We start from the raw sequence: 14,273 nt of genomic DNA on the forward strand, positions 1-14,273 counted from the left end.
CCTTTCCAACCCTGACCTGGGAGTGAATGTGGTACTACCTGGAACTTAGCCATCTATTGCTAGTGTGTAGATCATTCTACAGCAAGGGCCTCTCTGGGAACATATGAAAAACATTAGAAAAGCTATAGGCGCTTGGTAGACCGTCACTGTTCCCTTTGGCACTGAGTTAAGACTTTGGAAGCCATTTGCACTTCTCCATCCTAGTCCACCCTTCCGTTCAAGGATACTGAGGAAACAAGTTCCATTCTGTATGGGCTCAGGATGTCAGAGAAGAACGTGATGTTTCCAGCCACCTGAACAAGCCATGACGCAGTGGCTCTCCAGATTATGACCACTACCACCATGTCCCCAAAATTGCTCTTGACTAGGGTATTCGTCCCCAAGCACACATTCTTCTCTTTAGGTGTTTCTAAAAACTATTGTGACAGCAAGCTGGGACTCTAGCCTACCGCAAAGAGTTGCCTCTCTGTGATCGATGCCCTCCTGAGTGCCCCAAATCACTATTAGCCGAATTCTATCTAATGTCATTTCTGCTAGTCTGCCCTGTCCCTCCAAATTCACATGTGATTTAAGCAAAATAATTTTCTGCAGTGGAACCTACAGGAGGGTTAGCAGGTCCAAGGGGGAAGGGCCCATGGAGAAGGTATTGTTCTCATTCTCCAATCTCTCCTCTCTGAATCAGTTTAGTATTTCATGAGTGTTCAAAACAGGCAAAAAAGGATTGTACAGGGTTGGAATTTGCCAAAACTCATGTCGTAAATATCTGGAGTTCTGTTCATATTTTTAGAATACAAACTGAAAGGGAAATATATTCAAGCCAGCGTGAGTGATGGGAGAAAGACTCTTAGCAGGCTTGAAGAAACACGCTAAGCCTCATCCACGTGTCTCTGCTCGCACTCAGCTGCACTGAGGCAAACACGCCCAGTGGGGGCAGTAGCAGAAGCTGCCTGCTCCTGAGGGTTCCCTGAGACATCTTGCTCTAATTTGATGAAATAACAAGCCACACATATTAAATATATTTTCTTAAAACCTGTGTCTGAATTTTTGGTTGACCGAGGTCACAGAGTGTTTTGCTTTCAGTTACCTTGACTGGAATATTTTTCCTAGTTCCAAAGTCATATTTTCTCCTGATGACAAATTTGAATGCTAAATGTGTTCCAGGGGAAAAAGACTAAAGCCTATGACATATTTCCTTCCTGAGGGGTTTTATTTCAGAAGTGGAAGACTGTATTTCTAGGTGGAATTATAACTAGTAACTCAAAAATTCTTGTGGGAGCCCTAGATTTGGTGCTACCGTTTGATGGTGGTGTCTGCCTCACGTTGGCTCAGGTGACAATTCTGCCCCTTGCTGTTTGGTTTTAGATGTTAATGAATGTCTGGATCCAACCACATGTATCAGTGGGAACTGTGTCAACACTCCAGGCAGCTATACCTGTGATTGTCCACCCGATTTTGAACTGAATCCAACTCGAGTTGGCTGTGTTGGTAAGATCTTAAAAATCTTTTCGGAGAGGCATGCTGTTTGTTATTTTTAAAGTAACATTAAACATTCCATTCTCAAATTGTTAAAAAGTAATAATGTGAAAATTTAAACATTTCCTAAACCTGGTTTATACTTTCGAGTACCCTTTCTATGAGTTCCCAGTCTATAAGTAGGTGTTTGGGAGCTTTTTTGTTCCTTAGTAAATTCTGGTTTTTAAAGAGTTTCTGAAACAGTTTCTGAAATGGGTTTGAGTTTTTATCCCTCACATAGAAGGAATCTGCCTGACACTTTTTTGTTTGTATATGGTAAATAGATACCCGCTCTGGAAATTGCTATCTGGATGTTCGACCTCGAGGAGACAATGGAGACACAGCCTGTAGCAATGAAATTGGAGTTGGTGTTTCCAAGGCTTCCTGCTGTTGTTCTCTGGGTAAAGCCTGGGGTACTCCTTGTGAGTTGTGCCCCGCTGTGAACACATGTGAGTGGACAGCTTCCTATTTATTATTATTATTCAAGTTCAGGCCAGTTCTCCATTCTAGATCCACAAAATAGAAACCCAGAGGGAGGGAACAAGGCTCTACTCTTCAATCAGGGATGGGAGATAAGTCCTCTCTTCTCTGTCGAGGGACCCCACTCCCAATTTGGGAGTCAGAAAGTGTCACTAGTTTGTTTGCACCAAAAGGTCAGGGGGGGCAGGTAACATGTCCCTTCTGTCTGTGTGAATACAGATGGCATTATATTAAAGAAGACCTTGCAGGCTGAGATCACTTATGTTGCTTACCTTCCAGGGAAACACTGATTGATCTCTCCTTTGTCATCTGTTGGCTAGTTTCAGAAGCTCTAGGACAGACTCACGTGTCCCTGGGTGAAACAGAAGCAATTAGTTAAGCAAATATGAAGTGGAAGATTACTCCCTTCTTATGGCATGACTTGAAAGAAAGCTCTAGAATGTGATTTTAAGGACGTAAATAATGTCTTCTAAAAAATAAAAGGCTTCCCATTTTATTTATGCATCCCCTGCTATGCTTCAGAGTGAGCTGTAGCTTTTTTGGCAAAGGTCAATGGCTGCTGTTTATGGGGTATATCGGGCTAAGTATTGATTCTTTCCTTGCCAAAGTGTCATTTATTTACTTTTTGTGAAAGTATTTGTTGAATACCTAACGTGTGTAGTTTGGATGTGCAAAGATGAATAAGACTAGCTCCTGCCCTCTAGGAGTGTACAGTCTAGCAAATTATGGCCCAAACATACAAGCTATAATTCAACATTGTCCTCAGTAAGGGAGGAAAGAAGGGCAGACATAGTGCTATGAGTGGGAGGAACAGCACACCTGGTTCCAATTAGGACTCCATCATTTGCCACTCATGTAACCTTGGACAAGTTACTTAGCAAGCCTGAGTTTCCTCATTCATAAAATGCTTCACAGGATTAAATGAAATCACTCCAGTAAAACACTCAGCACAGCGGTGAATGCTTAGCAGGCATCTCCTCTCTCCTCTCTTCAGAAAAGGAAGTCAGTTTTGATTGGCAGAAGGTGGTGATGACTTTGTGCCTTTTTTAAATTGGGCCTTGAAGGAAGAGTGTTACATGAAAGAGGAGACTTATAAAGGGTGGAGAATGGCAGAAAGAGGAAGAGAGAAAAAAGTAAGAGGAGGGCAGTTAATTTCATTGATATTGAAAGAAGCAAGCCAAGATATTTAAATGGGAGAGTCAAGTCTATTGATTAATAATGATTAACAAAGCAATAGAGGTCCACCCTACCCCAACCTAGATCAGAGCTAAAAGTGGAATATATATGTATATATGTATATATCTATATACACAATTATGTACTTGTAAATAGAATTTCAGAAATCCAGGAGAAGGATTATTAGGTTTAGGAAGACCATGATGATTGTGAAAGAACTGATTCTTATGGACGCTCACCAGGACAATACAGCAGGTTAAGGTCACTCTTAGTCTCGTGTTCCTGTATGTGTCACACTGATGGTGCATAGCACTGAAATAAATGTTTATGAGTGAAATGCTTGGATGACAGAATTAACTGGTGGAAATTGAAGGACACTGTAAAAAGTTGGTTTGGGAAACCAGGGGCATCAGGATTGCAGTCAGTAGAACCGGAGGGGCAAGAAAGAGCTCTAGTCATTAAGGAGATAGGTGGGGTGGGAACCAAGAAAGAATAGCTTTTCCTAAGGCTCTGTTTGGAAAGGGTTTTGGAAACAGGCTAATTAATATTATTAAGGGGCGCTGTAATTTCCAGGAAGTAAGGCTAAATAAAACATAAAAATGGAGATGGAGTTTCTTAGAAAATAAAAAGAAAACGAAAATCTTTAAAAACAAATAATGATGAAGATAGATAAGGGAATGAAATAGTTCACAAGAACATAAGGCCAGGAGGGTTCAAAGACTGAGGACAGTGGCCTTACATTTGGTACCTATAATAAAAGCCATTTGAAAATGACAAGTATACACTAAGATACTAATTTCTTTCAGGTGGGTGGGGTAACTGCTAAAGATTCCTGAAAATGAATATTTTCAGTTGGGTATGTTAGTTTTTCTCTTGAGGATGCTATTTCTTGACATTTTAGATTCAAAAAACCTCAATTGGATTTTTTTTGTTTCAATAGCTGAGTACAAAATTCTTTGTCCTGGAGGAGAAGGTTTTCGACCCAACCCTATCACTGTCATATTGGAAGGTAATTCTGTTTCCTTTACCTTAAAGTATGTACGTTTTGAACTTCCTTGGGTTGATGTACAGTGCTGAAGAAGTCCTGTTGTTTTCATTTTGGTAGATATTGACGAGTGCCAGGAGCTTCCAGGGCTGTGCCAAGGCGGGAAATGTATCAACACCTTCGGTAGTTTCCAGTGCCGCTGTCCAACGGGTTACTACCTGAATGAAGATACCCGAGTGTGTGATGGTAAATGGCCCTTATAGGATGACAAGTTCTTTCCCATATTGAGAACTGACCTCAAAAGCCAGTATACAGTTACCAGGAACACTGAAATTTAGCAATATAACACAATGAATGGTCTAAATGTAAACATAGGTAAATATGTCTATGCACTAATGTTACTGACATAATGTCATTATCATAATGCCAATGTGCCTTAAATCTCTCTTTTCCTGAGAAAAGTGTAGTTTTGTTATCTTGGGCCATAGTACCACTTATGCCTACAAAGAATTTTCCATGCTCTTCAGAAAAGCCATTTTATTAGCGTCGCACAAGTCTCAGTTCTGTGATCTCTATATTCTGGACAGTTCTGTGCTCCTCTTCCTCCTGTCCTTCATGACTTACCATCAGTACTAATGAATCTAAATGAACTTCTCTTAAAGGCAGCCCCTTTCGTGTCATGATATACATGATGATTCCTACTCATCCTGTGTTACTGGAAAGATGGAGAATATTGACCACTTTTAGCTGTCAAAACACATGGACCATAGACCAGTTTAGGAGAGATGGTTTTCACCTACATACAGGAGTCACATGACTAGTTAGGGGAGAGACCACCTTGCATCCTGGAGGAGACATAGACTTCTGACTCTCCAAAAGGCTTATTAGGTGACCTGGACAATGACAACATTGTTGAATATTAGTTGAGTATCACTGTGTGTATGACACAGCTCTAAGACTCACGGAGTTAAAATTAGAAACAACTCCTGTTTTTGAAAATGTGGAAGGTGGTATGAAATACCTACTTCCATGCTGCCTTACTAGTGCAAATTCCAGAAGCCAGTTGTTGATGGCTTCAGGATATAGCATATCCTTCTCTAGACTTTGTGAACATGTAAGGTACTAGACATAGTTGTCTTTCTGAAGGATATTTGAGAATTATGTTTTCTCCACATTTCCACCTCTGCGTGCCTTTGAAGATGTTAATGGACTCATTTGTTAGGAACTCATACTAGAAGGTAAAACTTCCCCCTCCAAAACCTCATTTTCTGAACATGCACACACTCATTAGCAAAGATAAAGGACACTGATGAACTAAACATCTATTTTTGTTATCTGGATTTCCAAATGCCCTATGTTTCTCCTCCACTGTCAACACTTATACTGACACTCAGTACCAGGCCATCCTAGAGAGTGAAGTTTCCATATTCACAGACCACTTTCTCTTTGGATTATAGATGTGAATGAATGTGATACTCCGGGCATCTGCGGTCCAGGGACATGTTACAACACCGTTGGCAACTACACCTGTATTTGCCCTCCAGACTACATGCAAGTGAATGGAGGGAATAATTGCATGGGTAAGTCCAAGCTTTTCTTAAGAATGCATGGTTGGTCCTCGTCTGCAAAGAGAAAAAGAGCTTACAAGGCCAGCAGCTAGTCCTTAGTGTTATGTTACTCATCAGACCGAATGTTGCCATCCTTTCACTGTCCTTGAGAGCCTCCTCCCTAGAAACCGTAAGCTTAGCCCGTTTTCACCACCTCGTGTGGGTGGTTGGGAGTTTTCTTTAAAATGTAATGTTGGAAAATCCCAAACAATGGTTTAATAGTACTTCTTTTGTTTGACTTTGGGTATATCTTTCTTCACTTATATTTACAACAGTGACCTAGAGTATTAAAACACCATGAGTCGGAAATGAAAAAACTACTGCCAAATAGCAGTGGAGAATTGTTACTAGGAGACTTGGTGGAGAGTCATATAAAGTTTATTAATGCTACAGCTATATAATGACTTAGTTCTATGGCACAAAATACCAGGGACTACATTCTCAAAGCTTTTTTTTTTTCTCTTTCTTTCTTGTAGCACATATGTAGGTAGATGAGAAGTTATATAAAAGCAGACTTTTTCTGTCCTTATCAAAGTCAAGTTGTAATACAATTCAGAAGAAACTTACTCCTTGAATATCGCCTTAGAAATCTGTCATGATTTCCCCATGACATCACCAATCCCTTTCTTGTAGATATGAGAAGAAGTCTGTGCTATAGAAACTATTATGCTGACAACCAGACTTGTGACGGAGAACTGTTGTTCAATATGACCAAGAAGATGTGCTGTTGTTCCTACAACATTGGCCGAGCCTGGAATAAGCCCTGTGAACAGTGTCCCATCCCAAGCACAGGTGAGTTTTAGTTTCCCCATTACCAAAACTCTAGGTTGATAAATTACTTATAAATTGTTAGGGAAATACGTCTCAGCGAGAGAAGAAAAGGGTGCATTATTTAGCTTCATAAGAAAAAATGAGTTCACAATGCAAATATTTAAATTCACAGTTGATCCTGGTCCTCTCACCTGAAAATGAAGTCACAGACTATGCTTTCTAATTTATACACTAGTTCATTCACCAGACTAACAGACTCAGCATATCACAAAAACATAAATATTGTTATCAGTGTTATGGAGCTTGCCATGTAACTAAGAGACTGGAAACCTTAGGCAGAGCAATATCAAAAATAAACAAACCATATTCGTGTTATTTTAACTTATTTATAACTAGTCTTGTTCCAAAAACAGTTTAAGGCAGCCCACAAAGATTCAAATGTAAAATAAGAAGGCCTTAGGCAAATGGCAAACAAGGGTAAAAACCTTGGGGCAAGGAATGAAGCTAATTACACAAAATCCAACCTGGGAATTCCTACAGCCTTGTCGGAGATAAGCAGTAACTTTGGCTCCAAACTTTCCATCAGCTCACATTAAAAGGGAGACATGCTCAAGTCTAAGTATCTCAATGACCATAAAACAAACTGAACACTAAAGGAAAGTGTGACTGTTTTTGATATTGAGACCTGAGAGAAATTTCTTTGTATATCCTCAAAGAGAAAAATCTATATAATGTTACTTGTTTTTTAAAATGTCTGATTGACATCCTTGGAATAAATGAAATGTAGACTGGTGCACCATTCTTATATGGTAGATGATATACGTCATATATATCCTGATGACATCATGTACTAATGTTATGGTTTAGATTGAGTAAACTGTCATGCAGGTGTTGATTAGAGTATTCTGTAGTACCTACTCCATTCCCCTCAGTGATCTGTAATATATTAAATCTATTGTCTGATGCTACCTGAAACACATGAAACAGAAGATTCTTTTTAAATAAAATATACCATTTTATCCCTTGTTCACTCCAGAAATAATGTAATAACTATCACTTAAAATTATGAATTACCTCCATTCTGCAAGATGTCTCTAGACCAGGGGTTGGTAAACTACAGCCCATGGGCAAAATCCAGCGTACCACCTGTTTTGATATGGACCACAAGCTAAGAATGAATTTCACATTTTTAAATGGTTAGGAAAAATTTTTTAAATGATATGTCATGACCTGAAAATGATATGAACTTCAAATTTTGGTGTCCATAAATAAAATTTTATTAAACACTGTCACACTAATTTATTTACATGTTGTCTATGACTGCTTTCATGAGATAATTGAATAGTTTTAACTGAGACTGCACAGCCTGCAAAAGCTAAAATATTTATCTTTAGCTCTTTAAGAAAAAATTTGCTGACTCCTGATTTTGACTGATTGTCTTCAAATTTTTTTATTATACATACCTATCAGGAAAAAACCTAGGGGTTATACACACTTGGTGTGTGTGTGTCTACCTGTAAAAGTATGTGGGTATATTTCTCTAGATATTGTTTTTAATTATATTGAAATATGCATTTATTATTTTCTGAACTGTTCTATTATACAACAAATTTTAAAAAATAGATTTTACAGGATAGGTAGAAATCCTAGTATTTTCTTTTTTATCTTGATAGATCATTGTACATTTCCCTGGAGACCACTTTGGAGATCCCTGATAAAGACTGTCATTTACTTTCAGAAATGTCTGTCTGAGTTTTAAGAATCTGTATACTCTCAATATAGAATAAAATATTTCTTCTTTATGTTAAGTTTTGGCCAAATCCAATCATGATTTTTCATCAGCGATGCAATCTAAGCATATTTTAGGAATTCCTGAAATTTGTCTGGATGAGCAGTGTAAGCTGGCATGACACTTGTAGGACGTAGACACTCATAGATTAAGGAATAAAGCATTAGGAGAAGAGCATGCTACCTTTTGATTAAAATACTTCCAGAAACCTTTTCTAAATTTTCTGTGGGTTTGACCAATAAGGCAATGGCCATCTTGAGCTTAAATTTATACCTTGCCATATTAGTTATAGTCATGATCTAGAATTATAGAATCTCAGAGTTAGAAGGGATTGTAGATGACATTTAGTTCATTCTTTATTACCAACTTTGATGAATTCAGGTGAGAGAGAGAAAGATGGAGCGTCAGAGGAGGGAATGAGAAAGAGCAAGAGAGCTTCACCAAGAGAAATCCAGCTCTGAAAATTGAAGTAATGACATAAGTTGGTTGTTTGACATGAAGTAGTCATTGATAAACCTGATGTCAAGAACGTGACTAGCCTTTCTATGGTCTCCCCCAATCTGCTGAGGAATTGGCTTTTGCAAGCATTCCTCAAATTTTATTTCCCTTAATGCAGAATGGAAAGAGGCACTCTTGCCATTCCCTGGGTTCAGAGGTGAGTAACATCCTTATAAAAAAACTCATATTCCTACAGGCAATCTCACACAAATGAGTGGCGTAGAAAGTGGAGACCTCTGCTTCTCCCTCATTATTGTATCAACATGAGGTCACATTTCCCTTAGTATTTGTCTAACGGTAATATTATAATATCTATAGAAATTTTCAGATTGATTTTTCTATTTTAAATTCTTCAAAATACAGATAAATACCTTTCAAGAGTGTTTATCAAGTAAATTATTTCAGTCCAATCATTGCTCTTTGCTGATCCCTGTTCCCACCCACCTTTGTTTAATTACTGCAGATGAATTTGCTACACTCTGTGGAAGTCAAAGGCCAGGCTTCGTCATCGACATTTACACCGGCTTACCTGTTGGTGAGTTATGATGCCATTGTTGGAACTTTCTGTTTTTGCCTTTATATTAAGAGAAAGGAATACACACCGTTATTTTCTCAGTTTGCTTTTTTGTTTTCTTTACAAGGAAAAAAAATCCTTCAACAATGCCATTTAGCATTATTGAAACACTGATTCTTAGTTTGAAACAAACTGTGCAAACACCCTACGTAGCTCCACCTAATTGGCAGCAGCGTTTGTTGCTCATGATTAAGGGGACTGGAAAGCTTTTCCCAAAATTACAATCAAGCTTAGTTAAACCAACCCTAGGCATCAACAAAGAGAGCGTTTCTGGGAGTAGAGCCAGTTGACATTTGATTTGACTGTAAGTCCCAATTCTTCCTTCTGACTAAGACATGAGTTTAATATGACTTTTCATACCAGTCCTCACGACTAGGTTCACATAAAACCCTTCCTGTGCATCAATTTTATCTCACATGGCATCTCCTCAGGTCATCTGCTTTGGGAATTTCAGATGTAAAATTAAAAAAAAAAAAAAAATCTTTCCAATCTGAGGCCCCGTCTAGTAACTGGAGCAGAGACTACTACCGTGCTAGAGATGCTTGTGCAAGATTCAGAAGTATTGCACAGCGTTCAGCCAACGGAGGCAATGCCTTTGTGGTTTAAAACCAAATAACAAAGTAGATGGAAAGCTATTGCATTCTCAGCGTTTTTCCCTAGTGTGATTTATATGCATCCTTAGATGCCCCTATTTAGTCTGAGCTATGGCGTTTAGTAGCAAACATCACCACTTGCTTTGTTCCACCTTATTCCTAATAAGTAAACTGAAATCCACATCAGCCTTTCCAATGACCTTGTTTAAGAAAACAAGGGTCTGGTCCAGCAATCAGCCTGGCTCTCTCAGTGCCAAATCCATATGGCTCCACAGTCTAGTCAACGTCCAAAGAAACTTCATGGTTTGGAAAGAAAAACTGCTAAATGACATTGGCATAAAACACCTGGCCCTAGCTGCTTTGTTTTTCCCCTTCCCAAAACAGATCTTTTCATCTCCCTAGAATCTCTGATCCGAAGATAAGTTGTCTTTAATAGTAATGGGTCTCTACAGTTGGATCAGGGTGTACCCCAGCAAGGCCTGCCCTCCAAGGTTGGCAATAGGCAGAGACTCAAACAGCATTAGCATCGTCCACCAATAGAGCTGGAAAGGCCCCAGACTCCCCTCATCCAAACGCCTCACTTTGCAGTTGAGGGGACAGAGGCCCAGTGAGGGGAAGGGACTCAGCCAAGGTCACCTAGCTAATTAATAACAGAGCTGGGACCAGAATCCAGTCCTGACTCACAGTTTGCTTTGCCTCTAGCTCTTTGAAACTGGAAACGTGATCGTTAGCAGTATACTTATTGTTACCAAATTCCACCATGACAAAATATTTAGATGACTGGGAAACTGTTTTATTTAAGCTTTATATTCTCCTTCTGAAAGGCCTTAAGATTGTTGGCATATAGAGCTCATTCGTATGGGGTTAAAACTATAGCAAGTTTATTAATCTTGTCTTAAAATATAAACTTCTACAAGTTGAAGTTCAAATGAAATCCAGACAGGAAAAGAAAATATAAATTTTTAATATATCCTTTTGCTATTTTATGCCTAACAATAGCTAGAAATTTGACCCAGCCTGTTATTGTTAAACTTGATAATACGTCGCTTATACTTAAAACAAATAAATGTGAATACTTCGTGTTTAACCCATGCTACAGGAATGTCATCTGAATTATTTTTTTTGTTTGCTGATCATACACAGTTGTACTTACTTGGCATAATTTTTTGCCGACATAAATGACAAGTGTGTGAAAAATCTAAAAACATAATTACCTGCATTCAAAATAACAATATATCTTTTGAGATTTTAAGCTGGTTTTTTTTTTTTTTTTGGTTTGTTTGTTTGTTTTTATTTAAAGAGATCAATTTGCCTTCAAACAAAACCAAGCCCTTTAGAAAAGGGTCTAAAATAAATGTATGCCCTGTCAAGTTTGTCCTTTAAAGCAGGTTGATTTTAGAATGTGATTCTCTGAAACTGTAGAATCCCTTGTAGGCTCTGCTCAAGTCTATGGCCATCTTCTTACAATTTATACAAAGTACCTCACAGAGGCTACTGACTGTAATATGCAAATGTACGTACCTCAACAACAGTAACAGAAACCTGGCGAATTGGAAAGACTTGTGGAGATAGACCCAAGCTTTACAGCCCCTCCCAGCTTCTGGAGTGTTTTGTGAAACTGCCCAGGGGACCAGCCAGGATAACAAGCACTTGGATATAGGTTTTGAGTAGATTGTATGACTGTGATGTGAAAAAACACGAAGAAGACAAGATCACTGGTTAGAGGATCCTTGGTATCTAATCCTGACTCTGCCTCTTATTGGCTGGGTGGTCTTTGGCAAGTTCCTTGTGTCCTCTGACTTGGCTTCAGTTCCATCATCTGCATAGTGAGGATAGTCTAGTACTGAGAGACCATCGTGTAGGGTGACTGTGATGATTCAGTGAGTAAGTTCAGCTTGAGAAATGAAAGCTTGAGAAATGTATCAGGCATATAGCAAGTGAGGAACTATTAATACTGTTAATATTATTATCCTAGAGAACACTGAATGAATTCGAGTTCAGAGCAGATTAGACAGACAGTTCCCCAACCAGGCTGGTGAGGGGGTGAGACTGGCCCACGAGGTTCCTTTATCAGCCAGCCAGCCCTGCTTTAGCAGCCTAGGTCCTGGCTCTGCTCTCACTCCTACTTTGGTCCTATTTAAATGCTCACCAACTCCACTTCCAAATACTGGGTCTTAATTTACCAAATTTTAATTGACACTGAGCATTTGTTGGACAGCATGCCAGGGAACAGTAACGTGGTAGTGCAGCAGGCAGGCCCAGCCCTTGGCCTTAGGAAGCCGCAGTCTATTGTGACAGTTCTTCCTTGGTGCTGGCCCCATCTTCACTGTCAGCCAGGGCCCAGCTTACATCCCCAGACCTGACCAAAAACCTTGTGAAGGAGGAAGGGGGCGTTGAAGTGGAATTTGAAAGATCAGAGTTGACTGTGGCCACGGACTTGTCCCGTGTTCTTCGCCAGCTCCCCTTTCCTATTCCAACCAAACATCATTACCACACATTTTGGGGAGAGAGGCTGTTTACTCTCAGTAGTCCCTTTATTCTACTCCTCTGGTGCAGTGCCCAGTAAGTACAAAGATGGCTCCAACTTGGACAAAGCTGATGCTCCGAACCAAAATAAAGAAGACAGATACTAAATCCAGACAGACCCTTGAGTGTCTGGGAATGGTTTAGTCATTTCAACTTGACATTCATTGATGTCCTCCACTTCCATCATCACTCTTCCCCCTCCCCCCCGCCTGCAACACATACACAGATGCACCCACACATGCATGCATGCATTTTCTCTTCTTTGGTTTTAGACCTTAGGTAGAACATTGAGTTAGAAGTAACTGACTTTCAATCCCAGTTTACCCTGCACAGGAGCCATGTGCTGTGCTGTCACTCATGCATGGCTGCTCTGTTTCTAGATATTGATGAATGCCGGGAGATCCCAGGGGTCTGTGAAAATGGAGTGTGTATCAACATGGTTGGCAGCTTCAGATGTGAATGCCCAGTGGGCTTCTTCTATAATGACAAGCTGTTGGTTTGTGAAGGTAAGTGATGTTGTCACTGTATCGTGTCCAGAGTGAGCTAACAAATGAGCTACTTACCCACACACGCGGCCAATTTCACAACATTGGAATTTCAGAAATCATATCAAGCTCTAGCAATAGTGAAGGGCACTGTGGGGAACACCATGAACTTTCATGCAAAAAAATTCACCAACTCCCGGTGGAAAAAGTAGGACTTGCATTCCCCAGCCCCCTCCCCCGCAAACACAATGTATTAGATTTCCCAGCTGATACGAAAAAACCTTGAGTTCCTGGGTGTGTCAGATAGATTGCTTTTGTTTCACATTGCTTGAAAGTGAACATGAGTGGTGGGCAGTCATCTTGAGTTGAATCTCAAAATCAGCATTCTCTTCCAAATGGAGCCTTTGCTACTCCCAAGTGAAAACAAGGTTAATGCAAATATTCCAAATGCATGAGAAAATTCCAAATGGCAAGAACAGCAAATTCGATTTTATATGAAGAATGTTGGCATGCATGCAAATGGTGCTTTTTTCATTTTCAAATTACCTCCCCTTGCCATGTGTATGTACTGTGATTCTGCACATTCCTTACAGCACTTCATTTTTCCTACATCTGGGGAAGATAGTATTCTTTTACATTTTAGTAAAAGGGACATTACTGGTTATTAAATATACCATGTGCCCTAGGATAGCTGGAATAATTTTCTATTAATATTTAAACTTGGGGCCTCTAGCAGAGTTTTTGTTCATGTTAGAAAGGGTTATTGCCCCTTAGAGCATGGATTAGAACACATATGTCAACATTTTAATGTTAAAAATTTTTTTCTCCTAAACTGGGGACAATTATAGACCAAGAGTAAAGTTATAGTCCCAAGCACGTGCTTGTTAAACTCTCCTCATCAGGCTTTGGGTTACTATAGCCTAGTCAGCACAGGTCCTCTACTCTGTCTGCTGTGTGGGGAAGTGAGAGGGGGGCGATAGCCATTCAGAGCCTTCCTAAGGAGATAAGCATTTCAGGTCTTGGCCCAGCCCTGTGCTTTGAGGGGCAGCCATCAAGGATCAGGAGGAAGCACGATGCCGGAGAGGAGAGGAAGTCCACGGCAGGTGACCTTACAGTGCTAGGATTGGCTGCCTTCCTCATAGCCACCATCTTTCACCTTCCATACAGGCCTCAGGATGACTGCCACCTCCTTGTGGCATCTCCCCTTCTCTTCCATTCAGAGAGCCCTTTGGTGGTTACTTTACCCAGGTGCCTCTTTGGCAGCAGCAGCCCTTGGC

General features: G+C 39.9%; 1 protein-coding gene across 2 annotated transcripts in view; it reads left to right on the forward strand.

Annotated features, from left to right (window-relative positions):
• Window positions 1-14,273, forward strand: part of FBN1 (fibrillin 1) — a 233,403-nt gene that overhangs the window by 174,391 nt on the left and 44,739 nt on the right. For both annotated transcript variants that reach the window (XR_012494755.1, XM_019730687.2), the window contains exons 37-44: window positions 1,363-1,485; window positions 1,797-1,961; window positions 4,109-4,177; window positions 4,274-4,399; window positions 5,611-5,733; window positions 6,394-6,552; window positions 9,282-9,353; window positions 12,892-13,017. Coding sequence is in view for 1 of the 2 variants with exons in the window: in XM_019730687.2 (XP_019586246.2) it covers window positions 1,363-1,485; window positions 1,797-1,961; window positions 4,109-4,177; window positions 4,274-4,399; window positions 5,611-5,733; window positions 6,394-6,552; window positions 9,282-9,353; window positions 12,892-13,017 (963 nt within the window). In the remaining variant the exon portion in view is untranslated. The remainder of the gene's footprint in view (window positions 1-1,362; window positions 1,486-1,796; window positions 1,962-4,108; window positions 4,178-4,273; window positions 4,400-5,610; window positions 5,734-6,393; window positions 6,553-9,281; window positions 9,354-12,891; window positions 13,018-14,273) is intronic.

The sequence above is a fragment of the Rhinolophus sinicus genome, linkage group LG03, assembly GCF_036562045.2.
Source record: "Rhinolophus sinicus isolate RSC01 linkage group LG03, ASM3656204v1, whole genome shotgun sequence".
NCBI classification, from domain to species: Eukaryota; Metazoa; Chordata; class Mammalia; order Chiroptera; family Rhinolophidae; genus Rhinolophus; species Rhinolophus sinicus.